This window comes from Schistocerca americana, chromosome 7, assembly GCF_021461395.2.
Source record: "Schistocerca americana isolate TAMUIC-IGC-003095 chromosome 7, iqSchAmer2.1, whole genome shotgun sequence".
Classification (NCBI taxonomy): Eukaryota; Metazoa; Arthropoda; class Insecta; order Orthoptera; family Acrididae; genus Schistocerca; species Schistocerca americana.
Genome location: NC_060125.1, coordinates 133,449,216 through 133,472,601, shown reverse-complemented (window position 1 = coordinate 133,472,601; position 23,386 = coordinate 133,449,216). Strand labels below are relative to the sequence as shown.

General features: G+C 40.4%; 1 protein-coding gene across 1 annotated transcript in view; it reads left to right on the top strand.

Annotated features, from left to right (window-relative positions):
- LOC124621921 (1-phosphatidylinositol 4,5-bisphosphate phosphodiesterase-like) overlaps nt 1–23,386 on the top strand; it is a 603,554-nt gene that overhangs the window by 217,275 nt on the left and 362,893 nt on the right. Inside the window, exons 5-7 of the mRNA XM_047147427.1 lie at nt 4,942–5,021; nt 6,714–6,849; nt 7,023–7,123. Coding sequence (XP_047003383.1) covers nt 4,942–5,021; nt 6,714–6,849; nt 7,023–7,123 — 317 coding nt within the window. The remainder of the gene's footprint in view (nt 1–4,941; nt 5,022–6,713; nt 6,850–7,022; nt 7,124–23,386) is intronic.

Genomic DNA, 23,386 nt, shown 5'->3' with positions numbered 1-23,386 from the left:
GTTTTTGGTAATTCTGCAGCCGTGGACAGGCACAAAGAGTAGCCAACATCCCAGGTAAGGGTGTGAAGCCATGTGCTGACACTTTACAGCTGAGGAAGGTTACCACAGGTTCACTGATGAAGCACTTGTCCTTGTTGAGAGTAATTTCATAGTCAGTTAACCTCTGTCACTCTGCCCTTAGGTATGTCATTGATTTCCTTTGGAATCTTCTTATATGCTTTTTGGCAGTGCAATACACTAAAAATGGTCACACTCACCAGAATACTGGTTAAATCCTGGATGTTTGATATTGGTATCTGGGACTGTTTGGGCATTCACCACACAATAATCATCACAGGGATGCTCTGAACCATTCTTCGTGCATACTAGATGGAATGGTGAGCACCAAGGACTGTGTGAATGGTGTGTGATTCAGACATGTAACACCTCTTTGAAAATAATTTTGGTCTCATGGAAACAGGCAGACCATGGGTGGTACAAATACCATGTTACATTGTGTGTGTGTGTGTGTGTGTGTGTGTGTGTGTGTGTGTGTTGTTTGTTTGTTTGGTGACACCTCATGGCTTCACCATTTGCTGTGTATCTTAAGCATTTCCAATGTTTTGCAGGCCACTTATGGTTCACATACTATGACCTTCAGAATACCTTTAAACACACTATTTTCTGTACATAGCCTAGTAATTTTGTGCTTGACAGTCATGTAATCACCTTCAGTGTTACTAGCTCTGAAACAAACTTGTGATGGTAGAACTCTCACAGGCCCATTTCATTGTCCAGTACAGAAGTGTTTTAAGTTATCCACCCTGTGAGAGTTTTGTGTTATCAAATGAGCCTTTACACCAAGAATAGTGCAACCATTGATGGAATGCATCAGGCAAGCATTCTGTAAATATACAGTTGAAGCAGCCTCCTGAGAAAGTCATCATCATCAGTTATCTGCTATATTAGCAGGTCCTTTGCCTCTCCATTTCCTGCAATCCATTGCTTCCTTCTTAAGGCTGCTGTATGTTGTACCATCCATCATGTCATCCAGTATCTGGAATCTCTTCCTTCCTCGCTTCCTTTTCCCTTCTACATAACCTTCTAAAACTGTTTCTATCAGTCCGTCATTCTTTCTTAATATATGCCCAATCTAATTTCTTTTTCTTCTCTTTATTACATCTAGTAACTGTCTTTTCTCTCCCACTCTTCTCAGTACCTCTTCATTTTTTACTCTGTTCATCCAACTTATTCTTTCCATCTTCCGCCATGTCCAGATCTCAAAAGCCTCCAGCCTTTCTCTGTCTTTTTTCCTCATAGTCCATGTTTCAGCGCCATATAGAAGAACACTCCATACAAGACATTTTATGAGTCTCTTTCTGCGTTCTCTGTCCAGACCGCTGCAGAAGATTCTCCTTTTCTTATAAAATGCCTCTTTTGCCATTGCTATCCTTGTTTTAATTTCTGTGGTGCACTTCCAGTCGGTGTCTATTCTGCTTCCAAGATGATTAAAATTTTGCACCTGTTCTAGTGTTTCTCCATTCAGCATAATTTTTATTTCCTTATTTCCTCCTAGTGCCAATACTTTTGTTTTATTTGTGTTAATTTTCATTCCATATTTTTTTCTGTTAGTTGCAATGGTGTCCACCAAATCCTGTAATTCTTTTTCCCCTGTGGCTAGAAGGACCATGTCATCAGCAAATCTCAAACACCCTACTCTTCTTCCTCCAATTTCTACTCCTTTGTCATCTAATGAACATTGGTCAATCATATTTCCAAAGTAGAGGTTGAAAAGAGTAGGTGATAAACAGCATCCTTGTCTTACTCCTTTTCCTAGTCTGATCCAGTTTGTACTTTCTCCTCTCACTTTAACTGAAACTTTTTGATTAAGATATAATGAGTTTATAAGTCTTCTGGTTTTCCAGTCCACTCTCTTTTCTCTCATTATAGTCGCCACCTTGTCCCACACATTGTCAAATGCCTTTTCTAGATCGATGAAGCGCATATATAGGTCTCTTCCTTTTTCATTAAACCTTTCTCCCAAGATTCGTAGGAGCCCTATTGCATCTCTGGTGCCCGTATTCTGTCTAAAGCCAAACTGCTCCTTGCCAAGATTCTCCTCTATTACTTTTTCAAGTCTTTTATTAATTATTCTTAACATCACTTTGGCTGCATGTGAAATGAGGCTGATTGTCCTGTGCTCGCTGCATTTCTTGGTTCCTTGTTTTTTCGGTAATGGAATCATTACTGTTGTCAGAAAGTCCTCAGGCCATTCATCACTGTCATATATTTTATTACATTACCTCAATATTTCTCTTATTCCATCGTGGTTCAAGCATTTTAGTATTTCTCCCGGTATTGTATCTGTATCTACCACTTTGCCATTTTTCATTGCAGCTATGGCAGACTTTACTTCTTCCATTATGATGGTCGGTCCTTTCTCGTCATCACTTACACTGTTGTGTGATTCAAGTTCCAGAGTTTCTGGTTTGCTATTTGTGGCATATAGCTCTTTTATATATTCTTGCCATCTCTGGAGGACATCGTCATGATCTTTATACACTACCTCTTCATCTTTACTCAAAATTTCCATAGTAGCACTTCCTGCTCTATTTTGTTCCCATGTCATAGTCTTTACTCTGTTGTATAGTAAGTCGTATCTTCCCTTCCTGTCCAGTTCTTCAATTTCATCACATTCCTCTTTTAGCCTGCTGAGAAAGTGTGTGACCAAAATTGGTTGTGCATTGACAGTTAACATGCAAGGACCCATGTAAGTCTGATGTGAAACACCAAAGTCTTGTGACCATATGTACATATAACAGAATTGTTGGCTACCATTAAAGGCATCGTACTGAGTTGCTTGACATCAGGATAATATGTGGCCAGCAGTGTGCTGACGTCTGTGCCCATGTAGATTAAAAACACCAAGCCTGAAGAATAGTCAGTGACTGACTGTCTCAGTGACGTTGTAGAGTGTAGTTATGCTGGAGGCAACAGTGTTCATATCATTCTACAGCTGGCAGTAGGATGTGTAATTCTATGTGGCTTGTGTATCAAAAAACATCACAGGTCCTCTGGGGTAGGCACTATACATGATTGTCACTATCTGTTGCACCTAAACCAGGTCACGTTTGGCTTTTGGGTATGAACATGGTTTCATGCACTTCATAACTTTATGATCAAAATGTCTGTGAAACCAGAAAATGCGTGCCCGAATTAGCTCATAACTACAAGATTCAAGAATAAGCATGTGGTATGTATGCGCGCTGTTTGCAGCTATGGTTTGTAGTTACAATGTCTCTAACTGCTTAGCCAATTTATTGACAGTGGCCTGGAGGGTTCGGAGGTCCTCAGGTATACTAACAGTTGTCGAGCAGAGGTGGCATCACAGTAAAGCATTGATTCATCGGACTGGTCCTGCATGGTTTGGCTGTCTTCAGTAGAAACAACATTTGTTGCGATGGCCACTTTGGCACATGAGACGAGTATGGTGTGCACTCTAAGCAACTTGGAGCAGCTTGCATAATAGCTTTCATTCAAGAACAATTAAGGTTAGCTGAACTTGTGATAGCAGTTGCCAGATGTGTAGCAGCAGTGCATCCGAAATGATACATCAATCATTCTGACCAAATGTCTCCGGAATTCAGATGGTGTCTTATCATCATACTTCTTATGCTAAGAATCTGCATGAGCATTTGAACTGTTGGTTTTGTGCAATGTGAGACCAGTGCCATTTTGAGAGTGTTGTAGGCATGTTGGAGAGAGGCATAAGATAATATCTGACATCAAAGAGGTCACTCATTGTTCGAGGTTTCTGATTGCTAAAGTTAGTTGTTCGGGGTCATCACAGACTTGTTGGTGGGCAAAAATATTTTCTGTGATTACAAAACATACATCTGATTGGTTGGGCATACATGGCAGAGCCTGTAATTGTAAACATGATATGGGAGGATCATGAAAGCTGACAGAAAGTCTTTTGCTCTTGTGGGTGGTACTGACGCGGTTTGAGCAACCAGCACCAATAGCATGTTCATGTGGGTTTAATGTAACTTGACAGTGCAGTGTGGCTGTGAGAGGCATTGATCAGTGCTTGCATCAGTGTAACTGGTGATGACAAAACCGGCATGGGTATTAGCACATTGCTCCAAGTTCGTTCAGCGTGTGGTGTGGAATCCAGTGGTTGAAATACAGGAGAAGGCCATTGCAGAACTTCAGTTTCATGCTTAATGTCCTGGATGGCACTTTCAATGGCATGCAGTCAATTATTCGTGTTGCCCATAAAGAAATTTATCCATGTGAATCATGGCAAATAACCTATTCGCAAGAACACAATTTCTTCTTCGGGGGCACAAATTATATAGGAATGCTACTGTCTACATATAAAACACATACACACATTATTGGTATGACAATATTCTCTTGTATTAATCAGCCACAGATTACAAACCAAACACATTTGCAAGCCAATGAGCACAGAAAGATCAAAGAGCATCTCAGAGTTAAAGAAACACTGCATTTGACACATATCAATTAGTCAGTTATGTCACTCCCATAAGGCAATCAATATACAAAAGATTTGGGTTGTACAATATTTACACAACACAGTTTACTACATTGTTCAAGTGTGTGAAAGCTGTATCAAATAGAACTAACAGGGGGTATTTAAAGTATACAATAAAGGTTTGTTTGACTGGTGGGAATGTAACATGGAGAAGCTGAATACTTCAGGTGGCAGATGCTTGACGATAGACGTCAACTAAGCTGCAAAAGCCCACTTGTGATATTTCAAGAATCAGTATTGAGTGAGGAATGTAGGAATACATTAACACAATAAGTATCACTTCCATAGGGTCTGCCTAGACGAGATTAGATACCTCTGCGGAGGATTTTTAGTGAACAAATGACTACAATATGTATGACAGCATGTTTCTGACTTAAATATTTCATTTGCCACTTTTTTAGGTCTGGTTAGATGGGCTGAGGAAAATCACACACAATGTGAAAGCAGACAACATATGCCCAATGATGTGCTTAAAGAAACAGTAAGTTTTTCCAATGTAAAGTACAGATTTTTGCATGCTAGCCATTAAAATTTTACAGAATGATTAAGACATAATATGAACACTAATATTCTTTGTTATTTAATTTATTTCACAAGATTAAAATTTGTGGTGTTTTTGTGCTTATTTATTTGTGTTATTACTGTAATAAACTGTACTCTCTGCAACAACTGATTCTTCTGTTATAAAATATGGTGATTCTGCCATTGCTCAAGTAAATATGACTAGTTGTAGGTGTGGATTTATTAAATAAAAGGAGATGCATTTTGATTCTTTCTCAGAGGTTCCTTATTCACCTCATGTGTGTTTTTGATGTAGCTGTATCATCTTCAGCTGAAAAACCTTCTAGCCAGGTGAGCTGGTGACTGACTTCTGAGTTTGAAAACATGTTTACTAATCCATAGAGATTTCAAAAACACATGGAAGGTTTTCAACTGAAATAATGAAATGGTAGTTTCAGATTCATGTCCAATAATGATGTAATTCACAGATGCATAGTGTACAGCATCCCATGAAACTGTGCTTGCAACAAAAAGTGTCTCTTTTGTGTGCTTTTTGCAACAGGTTGATGATGTTGATGAGAATCAGGGAGACTACAGCAACCCCTTTGTCTTCTGCTTTGACTGGTTTGTGATTCTGTAGAGTTAAATAATGTGTATACCTATTGTCTTCCTCAGGTGCTGCAAATATTGTCGTTATGCGTATTCACTGTCTGGATGTCAGTACTCATAGTAATGCAGCTCACAGCGCCTGATGAAGATGACTTGGTTGATTGTTGAAACACGCTGCATAAAATAGATATAGCAACTCAGCTGTGCACCCAAAATCACACTCTTAACCAAGCATAGTGAGGAAATCCAAAAGGCCAGAATCACTCACTCACTCACTTTTAACCATTCAGTCATAATGGAATGATTCGGTGAAGCCTACAATTATAATGAAGCTGTTTAAAGCTTTCCCGGCAAACTGATTGTTCCATAAAAACATGGGAGAATTGCCAGATATCAGTAACGTTCTGCCACGATATTTCGGCGCAGAGTCTTCTGGCCATCTTCAGGTGAATGCCACTGTAGTAGTACTGGCGAGTACGCACTGAGCTCCGCTATTTAAAGCCTTCTGAGGTGACATTGTGCATGCGCTGCTCAGCGTGCGCGTTCATAACGGCTCCGTGCGCTGCGCCTCGCGCCCTCCACTGTGAAAGCCTGGCGTATCGGTATCAGGTCGATTTCCATCTTTATGCAGATAACTACGTCGACTACGAAGTTTCTCTATAACAGGATTCCAAGCAGAGTTTAGCTGATAACCGCTATCTCGATTGATGAGAGTCGTTGTCAGACAATCTTATTTCCACTACAGTTTCCACTTTTTTACTACAGCGGCATTCACCTGAAGATGGCCAGAAGACTCTGCACCGAAATATCGTGGCAGAACGTTACTGATATCCGGCAGTTCTCCCGTGTTTTTATGGAACATAATGAAGCTGTATTAGAAACAAAGAGTGTAAAGGATTTTTATTTCACCTGTAAATGTTACTAGAGGTCATATGGTGTGGCATCTTTACAACTTATTTCAGTCTACTATGGAGACAACCTATGCTGCATGAATTCATCCTAAAGACTTTTTTTTGTTATCATTTCATTTCCTCTGCCAAAAAGTATATGTCTCATGCTTCAGTTGGATGCGTCTGCGGTTGCTCGTGAATCCCAAGGGCAAAGTTCCTGTTAGAGTTGTAGCCAAAACTTTTGCATCTGGACAAACAGAGAAGCTGGTCTACAAAGGTCTATCAGAGCTGGGTCTGCCCCACAGAAAAGTAGGTTACCTTGTTTGATAATGACATGTTTTAATGCATATTTTTCTATTCTTGAAGGTTATGTCTTTGCTTACAAATGAGCTCAGTAGAATAAACACTGTATTTGTAATTTTCCAACAATGGAAAATCCAGGCTGGAATGTAACAATATTTGTAATTTTTTTAAATTTACAGCATGCTTCAATTGATGCGGCAGATTTCACATACGACAAGTTTTATGCACTGTACCACAAGATCTGTCCAAGAACTGACATTGAAGAACTTTTCCAATCAATGTGAGTATGGTACATTGAATTAGTGCTTACAGATAACAGTATTCATACTGATGTCACACAGTTATTGTCGCTAGTACATGTTACAGCAATCTTAAAGTTATCTGGCAAATGCTATTTAAAAAATCTGCAAGCAACAAATTATTTTAGATTTTCATTAATCAACCCTTGAAACAATACAGTTGTGAGACCCACCACAAATCTGCATACGTTGCCGTATTTTTGCCCTTCTCTCATACACATACAGCAACTCTATCAAATCTGTCTCCATCTCCTCGCTGTCATGTCATGCAGACTTTTAAAACATTTTTTTTATATTCTCCTCCTCTACAATATGCCTTTCTGCCTTGTCCTCATTGTCACTGTTTTTATTTATATTATTTACAAAGATTCTTCATAAAAATATGATGTTCTTAATGGTAAGCTTAATTAACATAAAAACATTAAACTTCCTCAGTGTCCAAACAAATGGAACTTTTTTCAAGAAAAGTCATTCCTAGTGCTCTCTCTCTCTCTCTCTCTCTCACTCACTCTCACTCTCTCTCTCACTCTCACTTACTCACTCACTCACCCCTTCCCTCTCAGCCCCCCCCTTTGCCCCCACCCTCTTTTTCCCTCAGCATTATTGAAAAACTGGTTCTCTTTTTCCCTTTGAAAACAATTTGTTAATGAGTTTTAAGCAGGTTGACAACATTGGTAGGTGCCGCTATAGAAGCATTATCTTATATTATTCCTACAGAGTGTTGATATAAGCTAATGTCTCAAATCAAATGGTACTACACGCACAAAAGAGCAATTTCTATTCCCTTATTTCTGGTCATGTATATCATATGTTTCTTATATTTCACTCATATATATCAACATGTATATCAATAAATTCCTTAAAATACTTCCTTTACTTAACTTACTACATTGTATATTTACCAACAAGTTTTCCCCTGCCATGATTGATCACTGGCATCAGACCTTGTAATGTTATATATATAGTATGGCTGAAGAGTATGGAGCTACACAGAAATCAGAACCTGGAAACAACACCGCTGCCGCTTGGAGCACCGTATCGCCAAATAAACCTTCCCAAATAATACCACACTAGTGAAACTCCTGATGTCTTGTTTATAAGTAGACTGCACCACTTGTTTCAACTAGACTCCACACCATATGTCACATTAGAGGAACCATACTTCATAGTCCTAAGTGTTTCCTGGGTTTTGGGTATGCTGACTGATATGCCTCATCAGCCATGTGTAACAAATTGTTATTGTTCCGATGTAATGACAAGTGCCGGCACAATGATGGTGAACGGAAGTTATTGAAAATCAGAATGTTCTTGGGTTCACATCACAGGTAATTGTCATTACACATTTTTAGATCCGAAAAACTTTTGCTTGGGTGCATGAGTTACCCCAAAAGGTAATCCTGCAGGGTATTATGGAATGAAAGTAAGCAAAATATGGTAGCTTTTTTTATTTTTAATATCAACTATGTCTGACAACATTCACAGTGTAAAAAGAAATTGGTTTAGGTGTCTCAGGGGTTCCGTTATATGCTTCTGGTTGAACGTATTATCAAGCAGTAATTCCAACAATTTAATGCGTCAACTTCTTCTGTCTGGTTGTTTGGTATTGTAGCCATATATTGGTGCGAAACCTCTTAAAAATTATGAACTGTATAAAGTTTGTTTTTTCAAAGTTTAGTGACAAAGAATTGTTTAGGAACCATTATGTCTAGGAATGATATCCGTGAAAATTTCATTGGCCGATCTTTGTGAGACTTTACGTGATTTGTTGTTTATTGCAATATTTGTATCATCTGCAAACAGAACAAACTAGACTGTGCCACTGATGAAAGGACACTGATATGAACAGGAAAAAGTGAAGGCCCTAATATGGAATATTTTGCAACATCAAATGTAATTCATTTCCAGGTGGATGTTGGCTGATAGCTTAATACGTGTCTCTTTCCTTTTTTAACACTCTTTGTTTTCTGTCAGGGTTATAGGAGTTGAACCATTTTGTTGCATTTCCTGCTACACAATAATATTCTAATTTACTTGAAAGTATATTGTGATTTACACAGTCAAATGCCTTTGATAGATCACTAAATATACAAGTGGTCTGTAATTTGTTGTGTAACAAATTAAGTAAATTCTCATTGTGTGTGCAGACAGGTTTCTCAATATCAGAACCTTTGAGCAATATGAACTGTGACTGTGACAATATATTATGCTACCAGATGATTAAAAAGCCAACTATATACTACCTTTTTTAAAAAATGTTGAGAATTCTCGAGAAAGTGAAACTTAACACTTTAAGGTCTGGGACTTAGTATGACTTTCTAGCACATCAGACTGTTTTTTTTTTTGTCATTTTTAAAAAAAATCATAGTTCAGGAATGGTTACAGATAAATCATTGCAGTTTTTTCTGTTTTACTACTGTACTTTAAACTTTAAAATGAAATACCACATTATAGTTACCAACTTCACTTAAATTTGCTCTGATATCAAAAGTTTGTAGCTGAAACGAGGAAAATAAGAGTTTTATGGTAGGATTTATTGTAGGTAGAAAGAATATTGCACTTGCTTATGTTTTATAAAAACAACTGAAAGGTATTTATTAAAAAAATCACAATACACAGCTAATTACTATTTTTTTAATAAATTATTTCTACACATAATTGGCTTTCGTGTGAAATAGTTAAAGCATTCTGGGATGCACAGCACAACATCACACATTGGATAATAGTCCGCCATAGAGAGAGATTGAAAGTAATTACCATTCCAAAATTTGCGATCTATTGTACACGTTTCCTGTTGAGACGTCATTTCAGTATCATTGTGAAGCTATTCCTTTGTATATAAATAACTCATATGTACAACTGGATAAACTGTATTATCATTAGAAGTCAAAATATATTACATGAAATATACATAGCAAACATGTACAAGCAGCCTACTATTTCTTACATGTTTCAACATACCACAAAGTCGGAATTCTAGTAAATATGTTATAATTATTGGCAATATCTCTGTCATCTTCAGAATTGTCACAAAATGCTCCTTCAGGCTCTGAATCATTGAATAGAAGATCCAAAAATTCTTCATGTGTAAGCGATATCAGTATATGACATCTTGCCGGCACTGATTATACGTGGATGTGTCAGAATTTAGAGACACAAACATTTCTCTTGTTGGTGCTGCTATCTAGTGGATTTTTGGCATAAATAAACCATCAGGCCACATAACAAAACACACAAATTGCGAGTATAACCCGTAGTTTTTTTCTGTGTATTTTTTTACGTCACTGTGGGCATAGCATGTTGCTTGTCAGCAACGCTTAGTGCAGGGACTGCGAACATAGCTCGCAGCTAGACCGCAAAATGTTAACACATCTATAATGCAAGTAGTTTATTAATTTTAGTTATTAATCTCAAATACTTTGATGCGATAAGGATAGCTAGGCTTTCACAGTGGCTGAGACAAAATTTGTGGAAATAAAATTTTTGCTGATTGCTGAAAATGCTGATGCAGCATGCCAGAATTATGCTGTTTGGTTTCTTTCTCAAACTGAAGTTTTGTTTCAATCCAGGTCTCTCTCAAAATCTTATTTACTTCTGTCCTCCATATCCTAAAAAAGTTCTGCTCTGTAACCTCTGGTACTGTGCTACTCATGACAGTTCCACCCGTCTTTAAGTTTTCTGCTGTTAGCCCAGCCAGTTTATCCTTCCATTTCCTGTTGAGTAGAAAGTCATGCCTAGTATAATCCCAGGAATCAACCAGAATTACGCCAATATGTGATCCTGTAGCCAACATTAGCAGCTTTCCAACACCAAATTAACTCTCCCAACAAAACAGTTCAAATGAGATTGGTCATGTCATCCCAGAAAAGATACAAAGTCAACTTTAGCTTGTCTCAATGCTGATGAAATTTTTACAAGTCACATACTATATTGTACCCAGTCTCTCTGTCAGTACTGTTATCCAGCCCACCCAGCATAACAACTGTGTCTTGCTTGATGAAGTCTTTACATAGTGATAATAAATCCTCTGTCACCTACCTCAGGCCAGTACTACTCCATCCACAGGCCCTGGCCTTATCAGCTTCTGCTGACGACGTCACTGAATGTCTGAATGTGGATGGAGGGTTGAGGGTTTAGCACATCACTCTCCTGGACACTGTTAGTACTTGTGATCTGGAGTTGCTACTGTTACGACTCGCCGATCTTTCAAAGTGCCGCTGCGCAGTTACGCGCATCCTCTATGTGCGGCGGTGTCTGCCAGCCATGCAGCAGCAGTGCCACCTAAGCGGCCAGCCAGCCAGCGGCCGTTAGACTTGGACTCAGTTATGATTTGACTGTTAAAGTGTACACACGTCTTACTCTGTTTACTTGATTTGCGACTTTCATGTATTGCATCTTCCTCTAAATATATTTGTTCAACTTGAAGTTATAACAATTGGCAACGAGGATGGGATTTTTCTTTTCCATCATTGACCCACATGTTTTCGTGGCTACTTTAGAGCAACTATTGCAAGGTCTCATAGAACAGCAAATGCTTCTCACAAATGCCATTCATGATTTCGTCGCAGCATCAAATGCGGGGTGTCTCTCATCGTCATCTCTACCTACTTTTCCTCCTTACAACGAGATGGCGGAAGACTGGTCTGATTACGAAAAACATCTTCGACAGCACTTATTGGCATTTCATGTTGCGGACGAACAAACATGTAAGTCTCTGTTGTTTTCATGGATTCCACCTCAAATGTATCGGTTGTTGTCACAATTGGCTCCTTTGAAAGATCCTACATCTTTGTCCTTTGCTGAAATGTGCTCACTTCTGTCCGTCTATTTTCAAAAGCAAACGCATGTGGTAGCCTCTCGTGTTGCCTTTGATCGTTGTCAAAAACAACTGATTCAGTCCTATCGCACTTGGGCTGCTGAGCATCACAGCCTCAGTAGAAAGTGTCAATTTGTTACTGAAGTTCACAAAGAATCCTACGCTGATTCCATGGTACGGGATGCTATTATCAGATCGGCGCCTGACAAAGAAGTTAGGCAACGTGCCCTTCAGTTGACAAATCCGTCTCTAGATGAAGTCCTATCCATTGCTCAGTCTTTTGACATTTCTCATGCCACTGGAGCGCAAATAGAGGCATGGGGCGACGTCGGGGAAATAACAACCTTTCGATGTTGACGAAGCGTGTGGCGTGTCCCCACCGGCCGACGTGGCCGCAGTACGCTCCCAAGCGCAGCCTCGGCCTAACCGTAAACAAACCTCTAAGAAACTGCAGCAAAACCCACGGCAACTTCCTTTATGTGCACGGTGTTTTAAAAAACATTCACGAGGAGATTGTCCACAACATTGGGCCATGTGTCACAAATGCAAAAAAAAAAGGGGTTGTGTGTCATCCATTTTCAAATCCGACCGCATACATGATGTTCATAAACATGACGTTGATTCTGATTCTGTGTTGTCTGTCAATTGTACTTCTTCCCTATCGGGGAAGTTATTCCTCACTGTCCAAATACTTGGTCGAGATGTTTGCATGCAGGTGGATACTGATTCCGCTGCTACTATCATCAATTCTCAGAAGTATCTTCAGTTGGGTTCTCCAATGCTGTCACCTGTCACTAGGCAATTACGGACTTACAATAAACAGCAGATTTCTCTCTTGGGACAATTTGATGCTGAGGAATCTTACAAATCTGTCGTTCGCACTGTTCCCATATTTGTGGTCGACCATAGTAACACGGAGAATCTTTTTGGTTTCAATGCCTTTCGCGGTTTTGGGTTCTCCATAGATGACTCTTGTCAATATCATCTCTGATGCTATTCCATGTGCTCAATTGGATTCCTTGTCGATGACATTTTTGTCCCATTTTTCTCCTGGGTTACGCTGTGCAAACGACTTTGAAGCCCATATCACGCTCAAACCCATGGCTCAGCCTAAGTTTTTTCGGGCTCGGTCTATTCATGTGGCCTTTCGTGATCAGGTCAAATGGAAGCTGGATCGTCTCACTGCTTCAGGAGTCTTGCTTCCTGTCACTTCCAGTGAGTGGTCCTCTCCTGTCATTGTCGTTGCTAAGCCAAATGGTGATATTTGCCTCTGTGGCGATTTCAAAGCCACTGTAAATGCTCAATGCCTTATTGACACTTACCCTATGCCTCGACCTGAAGAATTGTTCACTAAACTTGCTGGAGGCCAGTATATTTCTAAACTTGACCTGTCAGAAGCTTATCATCAACGTCCTCTCGATGCTGCTTCCCGGCAGTTTCTGGTCCTTAACACGCCTTTCGGCCTCTATCCATACCAACGATTGCCATTTGCGGTTGCCAGCGCCCCTGCTCTCTTTCAGCGATTCTTGGAAGTATTATTGCTCACTGTCCCTAAGTGTATAAATTACCAGGACGACATTGCTGTCACTGCCTGCACCACTGATGAACATCTTCAAAATCTCCGCACGCTTTTTCATGTCTAACAGACTGCTGGTCTTAAGTGTAATCTTCAGAAATCACAATTTTTTCAGGCATCTATCATGTACTTGGGGTTTCAACTCTCCCAGGATTGTATTCGTCTGCTTCAGCAAACTGTCGCTGCGATCGATGCCCTTCCTCGCCCTACATCTGTTAAGGAACTGCAGGCCTTCTTGGGGAAAATAGCATACTGTCACTAGTTTTTACCGTCTGCTGCTTCGGTGGCTCAGCCGCTGCATCGCCTGTTGCATAAAAACGTGCCTTTTCACTGGTCTGCGTCATGCGATGTGGCTTTCGAGAAATTGAAGACTATGCTGAAACAGGCTCCGTGCCTGGCTACTTATCAACCTGGCCAACATCTTGTTCTTGCCACGGACGCCTCTCAATATGGGGTCGGTGCAGTCCTTGCACACCGTTTTTCTGACGGTTCTGAGCAACCCTCCAAAACGCTCACGGATGCCCAACGAAAGTATTCTCAAATTGAAAAAGAAGCTTTGGCCATTATTTATGATCTTCATAAGTTTGGTGTTTTTCTCTATGGATCAAACCACTTGTGTCCTTGTTTTGTCCATCAACGTCACTTCCCGACAAGGCTGCACACCGCCTCCTGCGTTAGGCTTTTTACTTGTCTCGCTTCAATTATGAGATTCATTTCCAGCCGGCGGCTCAACATGCGAATGCTGATGCCTTCCCATGGGTCCTGATCTATTCGATAGGGACGAACTTTTGTGTTTCCACCTGGATGTTGCCGAGCAGCGGGTTGTGGACAGGTTCCCCATCACCAGAGACCGGTTGGCGGCTGCTATGGGTTCTGGCCCTACCCTCTCCCAGTTTTTATGCTGTATTCAGAAGGATTGGCCAGATTGTCCGTCCGCTAAGACTTCTGATCCGTTGCGGAACTACTACGCTTTGTGCTACCGCCTCACGGCTAGGGATGGTGTCATCCTCCTTTCCCCCGACAATGCTTTGCCACGTGTTGTGGTACCTGTTTCTTTCACCAAGTGCACTGGGGTGTCTCTCGCACAAAATCTCTGGCGCGCAGTCATGTGTACTGGCCCGGCATCGACTCTGAAATCGCACACATAGTCACTGCCTGTGGCCCTTGTGCATCACAGGCTGCCTCCCCGAAGTCATCTTTGTCATCGTGGCCTTCTACATCTACATCTAACATCTACATTTATACTCCGCAAGCCACCCAATGGTGTGTGGCGGAGGGCACTTTACGTGCCACTGTCATTACTTCCCTTTCCTGTTCCAGTCGCGTATGGTTCGCGGGAAGAATGACTGTCTGAAAGCCTCCGTGCACGCTCTAATCCCTCTAATTTTACATTCGTGATCTCCTTGGGAGGTATAAGTAGGGGGAAGCAATATATCCGATACCTCATCCAGAAACGCACCCTCTCGTAACCTGGTGAGCAAGCTACACCGCGATGCAGAGTGCCTCTCTTGCAGAGTCTGCCAATTGAGTTTGTTAAACATCTCCGTAATGCTATCACGGGTACCAAATAACCCTGACGAAACGTGCCACTCTTCTTTGGATCTTCTCTATCTCCTCCATCAACCCGATCTGGTACGGATCCCACACTGATGAGCAATACTCAAGTATAGGTTGAACGAGTGTTTTGTAAGCCACCTCCTTTGTTGATGGACTACATTTTCTAAGGACTCTCCCAATGAATCTCAACCTGGTACCCGCCTTACCATCAATTAACTTTATATGATCATTCCACTTCAAATCGTTCCGCACACATACTCCCAGATATTTTACAGAAGTAACTGCTACCAGTGTTTGTTCCTCTATCATATAATCATACAATACAGGATCCTTCTTTCTATGTATTCGCAATACATTACATTTGTCTATGTTAAGGGTCAGTTGCCACTCCATGCACCAAGTGCCTATCCGCTGCAGATCTTCCTGCATTTCGCTACAATTTTCTAATGCTGCAACTTCTCTGTATACTGCAGCATCATCCGCGAAAAGCCGCATGGGACTTCCGACACTATCTACTAGGTCATTTATATATATTGTGAAAAGCAATGGTCCCATAACACTCCCCTGTGGCACGCCAGAGGTTACTTTAACGTCTGTAGTCGTCTCTCCATTGATAACAACATGCTGTGTTCTGTTTGCTAAAAACACTTCAATCCAGCCACACAGCTGGTCTGATATTCTGTAGGCTCTTACTTTGTTTATCAGGTGACAGTGCAGAACTGTATCGAACGCCTTCCAGAAGTCAAGAAAAATAGCATCTACCTGGGAGCCTGTATCTAATATTTTCTGGGTCTCATGAACAAATAAAGCGAGTTGGGTCTCACACGATCGCTGTTTCCGGAATCCATGTTGATTCCTACATAGTAGATTCTGGGTTTCCAAAAAGGCCATGATACTCAAGCAAAAAACATGTTCTAAAATTCTACAACAGATCGACGTCAGAGGTATAGGTCTATAGTTTTCCGCATCTGCTCGACGACCCTTCTTGAAGACTGGGACTACTTGTTTTCTTTTCCACTCATTTGGAACCTTCCGTTCCTCTAGAGACTTGTGGCACACGGCTATTAGAAGGGGGGCAAGTTCTTTCATGTACTCTGTGTTGAATCGAATTGGTATCCCGTCAGGTCCAGTGGACTTTCCTCTGTTGAGTGATTCCAGTTGCCTTCGCCTGAGAAGCCCCAAGAGCGTATTCATGCTGACTTCGCGGGACCTTTTTTAGGTACTTATTGGCTTCTCATTATTGACGCCTACTCTAACTTCCATTTCATTGTCCGTTGCACGTCGCCTACCATCGCGGCAACAACCCATGCTCTAACTCGCATTTTGTCTTTGGAAGGCCTTCCCTCTACTCTTTTTTCTGATAATGGTCCGCAATTTGCCTCTTCCAAATTTTGCGGATTTTTGTGCCCGTCATGGCGTCATGCATGTCATGGCCCTTCCGTTCCATCCACAGTCAAACAGTGAGGCTGAACGGCTGGTCCGCACATTTAATGCTCAGATGAGGAAACTCCTGACTTCTTCTGCTGATGATGTGCTTCTACAATTTCTGGCTTCTTACCGTTTCACTCCCACGGGCGACCACAGCCCGGCTGAGCTCTTACATGGCCGACAGCCCCGCACGCTACTTCATCTTCTGTGGCCTTCCACCTCACGGCCGCGGGTGCCTTCGCTTGGCCGGTTCATCGCTGACGACCTTTTATGGGTATGGGGATATGGCAGGCAGCCAAAATGGAGTCCTGGCTGTATCTTACGACACCATGGCCGATGCCTGTATGAAATTCAGATGGACACGGGTGTTGCAGTGCATCATTCGGAACAGTTTCGGCCTCGTGTGCGGGCAATGCCTGTTCCGGATGCCGCTACACCACCTTCAGCTCTACCTGATGCTCGGGATGCGGCCAGCCAGCCAGCGGCCGCTAGACTTCTGCTGAGTTATGATTTGACTGTTAAAGTTTACACACACCTACTCTGTTTACTTGATCTGTGACTTTCATGTATTGTGTCTTCCTTGAAATATATTTGTTCAACTTGAAGTTATAACAGCTACTACTCAGTCAAGTAGCTCCTCAGTTCACATCATGAGACTGAGTGCACAGCATTCCAGTCCTCTCCAGGAAAAATCCGTGGCAGTGCCAGGAATCAAACCTGGATCCTTCGCATGGCAGTCAGCCATGCTGACCACTCAGCTATGGAGGCGGATCCAGACCAGCATTACATTTAAAAAAAATGGTGATGTGGTATTCTGTTCCTAGTCCATCCTCCAAAAGCTGGCCTAGCTCTCCAGCATGAGCACAACCTAACAACAAAACTTTCTTTCTCTTTACTGACTTCCTTATGATCATATTTCTCAATTTATAACTGAGAGTTTTTTGTGCCCTGTCTACACCTATATCTATGCGAGGCTCATCAGTTTCTGACTAAAGCAGCTGGTCAGACATACTTTTCACATTCACCACAAAGCTGTCGTAGTTCTAAGCTTGTCACTTGTGTTACCATTTGCCGCTTCCCATGTCTCTTTAACCCTTCTTCCTTCTTAACCTCTCCCGATCTTACCTGGCCTTGTCTAATTCAGCTTGAAGGGCAGCAATTCTCCTCTCCTATTTCATTCTCGTTCTATCTCTTCTGCAAATTCTGTCTAATCACTGAAGTGCCTCGTTTACTTCCCCAGTTCCTACGCCATACAGTCAGCCAAGTGGAACAATTCTATGGCAAAACAAGCACTATTTACTTATGATAAAAATAATATTTTACTAATAATAAATTAGTTAAATTATCAGTAAACAAGAAATCATTTTTACGAAAATTTGGTCTAGAGGATGCTGTACATAAACAAACTGCTTTTGAAAAGTTTCTTAATCAAACAACTTAAAATTTACTCTCCTTTCCAGAAACACAGACTAAATAATGAAGGGCTGTTCTCTACTTAAATTGGTGAAAATAGAAAAGAATGATGAAATGAGATTAGTAAAGCAAAGGAAACCGTTAAAAGTAATCTTAAGAAACACACTAATATCCATGTTGAGTACTCTGTACTAAACTTGCTGTTATTGCAATCTGAATAATCTTCTTATTCATTTTGTACTAATACTCGAAACAGAGCTTCATTCTATAGCTGTCTTATCCTTAATTTCTGATCAGTTGTCATTGTTTTTTAATTTATAATTGGACACATAAGAAGGAGAACAAGTGAATAAATCATATCATGGGATGTATGAACAAGTGAAAAGTATTGGGTTGGTGCATAAGTTCATAGCGTTTTTTCCAAAAGTTTAATAAACAGTAGATACAAATGAGAGAGATTTTCATCATCAATAATGTATTCTCCTTCACTTTTTACAAAAGTCTGCTAGTACTGGGGTAACTTTTTGGTTCAGTGACTGTAGAAATCATGTGGTTTTGAGGTGAAGAACTCGTTGAAGCATGTAGGAAGGATGTTTTGATCCGGAAAGGAAGTTCCTTGAATGTTGCTGGGTAAAGAGCAAGAAAGGTGAAAGTCTGAGGGTAGAAGATTAGATGCATAAGGGGGGTATGGAATGACTTCCCAACCCAACTCGTGTACAGTGTTTTTTGTCACTCTAGCAGACTGCAGTTGGGCATTATCTTGGAGTAGCATCACTTCACACAGTCTTCCTGGTTGTTGTTGATGGATTGTGTCTGCAAGACATCTCAGTTGTTGACAGTAAATGTCAGGGGTGATGGTTACAACTCGGGGAAGCAGTTCATAGTGCACCATGTCGTCACTGTTCCACCAGATACATAACTTTATCTTTTGTGGATGCATGCAGGTCTTAACATGGGGAGTTACTGCTTTCTTTGGGCTCAATCGTTCCTTTCTTTTCCTTACAGTACTATAAAGACAGCATTTCTCAACACCAGTAATAATACAGGATAGGAATGGTCGGCTTTGTTCACGAGACAATTGCTTATGAGCTAGCAGAGGCGTACATAAGGCTAATTTTTGTGATTTTGGGTTAGAGCATGCGGTACCCATACACCTGATTTTTGAACCTTCCCTGTTGCTTGCAACTCTCTACAGTGGTGGAATGTTCACAGCTCAACACATCTGCCGGTTCTGGAGTACACTGACATGGATTATTGTGAATTAATATGTTTAAACAGTCTTCATGAAACACTGAAGTTCCTCCTGAATGCAGAGAGTCACTAATCTCAAAATAATCCTCCTTAAAATGATCAAAGCATTTTTTTGCCATGCTCTGCCCAATGGCGTTATCCCCATACATGACACAAATGTTTCTGGCTGCCTCCACTGCTGTCACCCCTGTATTGATCTCAAACAGAGGACTATGTCAGAAATGTTCCAATTTCTCCACTTACTCCATTTTTAATGTCCACAGCTCCACTCACTATCTGAAATGACAATACATAACCTCAAAAAGCAACAGTGAACTGCAAATAAAAAATGAGAATTGATAAATAAACCCATAGCAACCAAATACTAACTTGCAAAACAAAAACCTATGAACCTATGCACCAACCTAATAAAATAAAGAAGTATGAGTAATGTCACATTGCATCAATATACCGGTAGTCCATATAATAACAACCAGTCAAAAAAATCTAGTCATCCATAATTATCTGTTGTATGTTGGGAACATATCGGCTGACCAAAGTTAGTGATAGGAACAATTGAATGAAAGCAATTGATTCATTCGGTTGTTGGAAAACAATCAGTTAATTCTGTTGTAGTTATACGTATCAGTTGAATTCATTCATTCTTTTGAGTGAAACTAGTCTGCAGGAGCAACCAAATGAAAACAATCGATTTAGCCAGTTGGACTACTCCTTCATTGTTTCGAATGAAACCGGTCTGTGGGAGTCAGTGGGAGCAATTGAATGAAAAGATTTGACACCGTTGCAGCTTTGCATATTTATTGAATTATTCATTCTTTCTTTTCAAGTGAAAACAATCAATAATCTTCTGTTGGTTGAACCATTTACTTATTCTTTTAACTGAAACCACTCTTTAGTGTTTTAGCTGACTGAGCTATCCATTCATTCTTGTGAGTGAAACCAGCCTGCAATACTTTAATTAGCTGAACTAAAGCAGTGCTACATTATACTGACAGATGGTTGCCTTAAGTGAAGACATATCTCAGGGGTACGCCAAAGTTAACATAGGTAGTACACATGTTCATTTAGTGATGAACTGAATCCAGTAATTGTTCTTTTCATCATTTAAAATTGGTTCATATACTGTTGTGGATTCAACTGTTCCAGATGCCATTAACACATAATTAATCAACCTGATGTATCATCGAGGCAGGCCTGGCATCACTTAAATTGCCGATGCAAGACGAAAGCTTCAAAAACCCCGGATGTGTGTGTCAAATTACATTATTTTCCCAGGCACAAAAAGTCTGTAGATGATAAGGTGGGCAATGGCCATGATGTTCCATGGGGAGCAGGAACATGAGAGGGGGAATGTTTTCTTGCTGGCATTTCAGTGCTAACAACGCCAGTGGATGCATGCCTCCTACTGATCAGCAAATGTAAATTACACATGAGAGTAGCAAGGTTTTGTGAAAGTGCATTATAGAGACATTCATATTCAGATGTAATACTAATTTGCAACTCAATGAATAGAAGGCAAATGACATTTAAGGCATTCAGTTGTCCAGCGGGCAGGGTGGCATTGCGCTATTCACGGTTGCCCATTGTCAGCAGCTTCCCATTGTCTCAATAATGAAGTATGGAAAATACAGGTTATTCCAAAATTGTCTTTACTACTTTGATCACATATATTTAGGAAATGGGGCTAGTAGAAAAGCGCAGTTTGCGGCACAATGTTCATATGCACCTAAGATTCTAGTAGCCACTTAACAGAGTTCAGTGTATCAGGGTGACCACATTTTCTAGAGTCAAATTCGGGAACATTAAATAATTGTAATATTATAAAAAAAGTCTGAATTGAATATAATAAAGTCAAATTGTCACATTAATTTGTTACAAAAAGTACATTAATTTATATATTATTAGTACCATCTAAGATGAAGGAGTGTAAGCAGGCATACAATATTTATCAGTCATATAAATTTTCTTCAACATGTCTGTATTCTCAAAAGCCTTATGAAAACATTCAAGTTTCATAATAATTCTTTCTAGTCACTAACATTGCTTTCGTAGTTCCTACAACAGACTGTTTTGTCACTGTTCCACACACTACTCATATGGGAAAATACCCTTTCAGTAACAGCATACCGATATAGGTGAAATGAACATACAGTTCAGGATAAATCATTTCATAATTGTTAAATCCAGGTGTCCCAAATTACTTTTGAAAAAATTCGGAACAGAGCTAGAAAAATCATGACCACAAAAAAATGGAGGGATGGATGATCACCTTAAATGCGTGCCCTGTCTGTAGCACACAAGTTATCTAAGTGATATTCCAGTTCCATGTCCTCATTAAAGTATGGTATTGCTGCTCTGATGTGAGCTCACAGTTCATGCAAGTCCCACCCGGTAACAAAATGTGATGGGATTCTGCAGCACCTGGGTGTTAGATCTGGTCCGTACAAATCATTCCAAACAATATGCCAACTGCTGTAGGGTGGTCAGTCAATAACTAACATGGACAAATAAGAAAAAAACAGCTTTACGTGTGTGTGAACATTATGCTGCAAACTGTTCCTTTCTGCCTATTTCCGTGGTACATGATCAAAGTTATAAAGACAATTTTGCAACATACAGTATGTGCACAGGACAGCAGCTAAGTGTGCTTGCCGCTGTGTTTATAATAGACTGAAATGAAGAAACTACCCATAGTTAGGTACTCCTTTAATGAATTTTTAAGTAAGGTATATTACAATCTATTTCCAATCAATAAAAGTTCCATAGGGACAAAAATTTGTTTTTCAGTAAGTAAACCATTAATACAGGATATGTCCATGTTTCACCTTTATGATGACTTGAACTCCGCTGTGGACACTTTCAGTGAGGTGTTCAAATGTGTATGTAGGAATGGCAGCCCATTCTTCCTCAAGAGCCAGAATCAGAATAGGTAGTGATGTTGCACACTCTGGTCTGGAGTGAAGTTGACATTGCAATGCAGGTGCTGCATTTGGTTATTGTCGAGACTCTAGGCAAAGAATTCCACTTCAGCAATGTTATTGTCAACAAATCATTGCCTCGTTTACTCAGTGCGAATCAGTAATAACTGTTCAGCGTGAATTTTGTACTAGGTGTGGTGTGGATCCTCCTACAGCACAGATCATTAGATGATGGCATGAACAATTCTGAGAAACAGTTTATTGTGTAAGGGAAAATCACTGGGCCATCCCCAAGAGTCTGACACAGACATGGAATGCATCCACTGTAGAAATCCTTTCGCCGTGCAGCTCAACAGCTCAACATACCCCTAATGTTTCTCTGGTGTTTGTTGCATCAACGTTTACACATGAAACCATACAAAATTCAGCTACTCCAGGCTCTTCATGAAGGTGACAAAGAACAACTTGAGGAGTTCTTTAATTTCGTTCTTGGCAAGATGGAGGATGGCAATCTTCTTCCACACTTTTTCCGTGAGGCAACATTCCATTTAAATGGAAAGGTGAACTTCCATAATGTGAGATTATGGGATACAGAACAACCACTTGAAGTTGTACAACATCTGAGGGACTCTTCAAAATTTAATGTGTTTTGTGCACTTTCACTGGGGAAGGTGTATGGTCTGTTTTTCTTTGCCGAGAATGCTGTTATAGGAAGCACATATCTTTATATGCTTGAGAACTTTCTTTTCCCGCAGCCGGAGACTAATTCGAATGACTTCATTTACCAACAGGATGGGGTACCACCACACTGGCATCTGTAATAGTGGGAATTTTTAAATCAAAGGATTACTGAATAATGGATCAGTTGTGCTGGACCAAATTGTTCAGCCTTACATTGCTGGCCTCCAAGGTCACCGGACCTGACTGTATGTGGGGGTTTATAAAAGACTCTGTTTTTGTGTCTCTGTTACCAACAACAATGAATGAACTGAGACATTGCATAACATCAACTGTGGAAGCTGTAACTCAAGATTTGCTTGTTGCAGTAACTCAAGATATGCTAGTTGCAGTGTGGGAATACCTCACTGACATATGCCGTGCATCTCAAGGGGGCCGTATTGAACACCTGTGAAATGGTATGAAAAAAAAAAAAGCTTTTTGATTTTCCTTTTCATCAAAAAACAAAATTCATCGTGTATGTATAGTAGTTCCAGAAATATAGATGTGCCAAATCAGATGATTCTTTTTGATACACCCTGTATAGAGTAATGTTTAATAAAGAGAATAC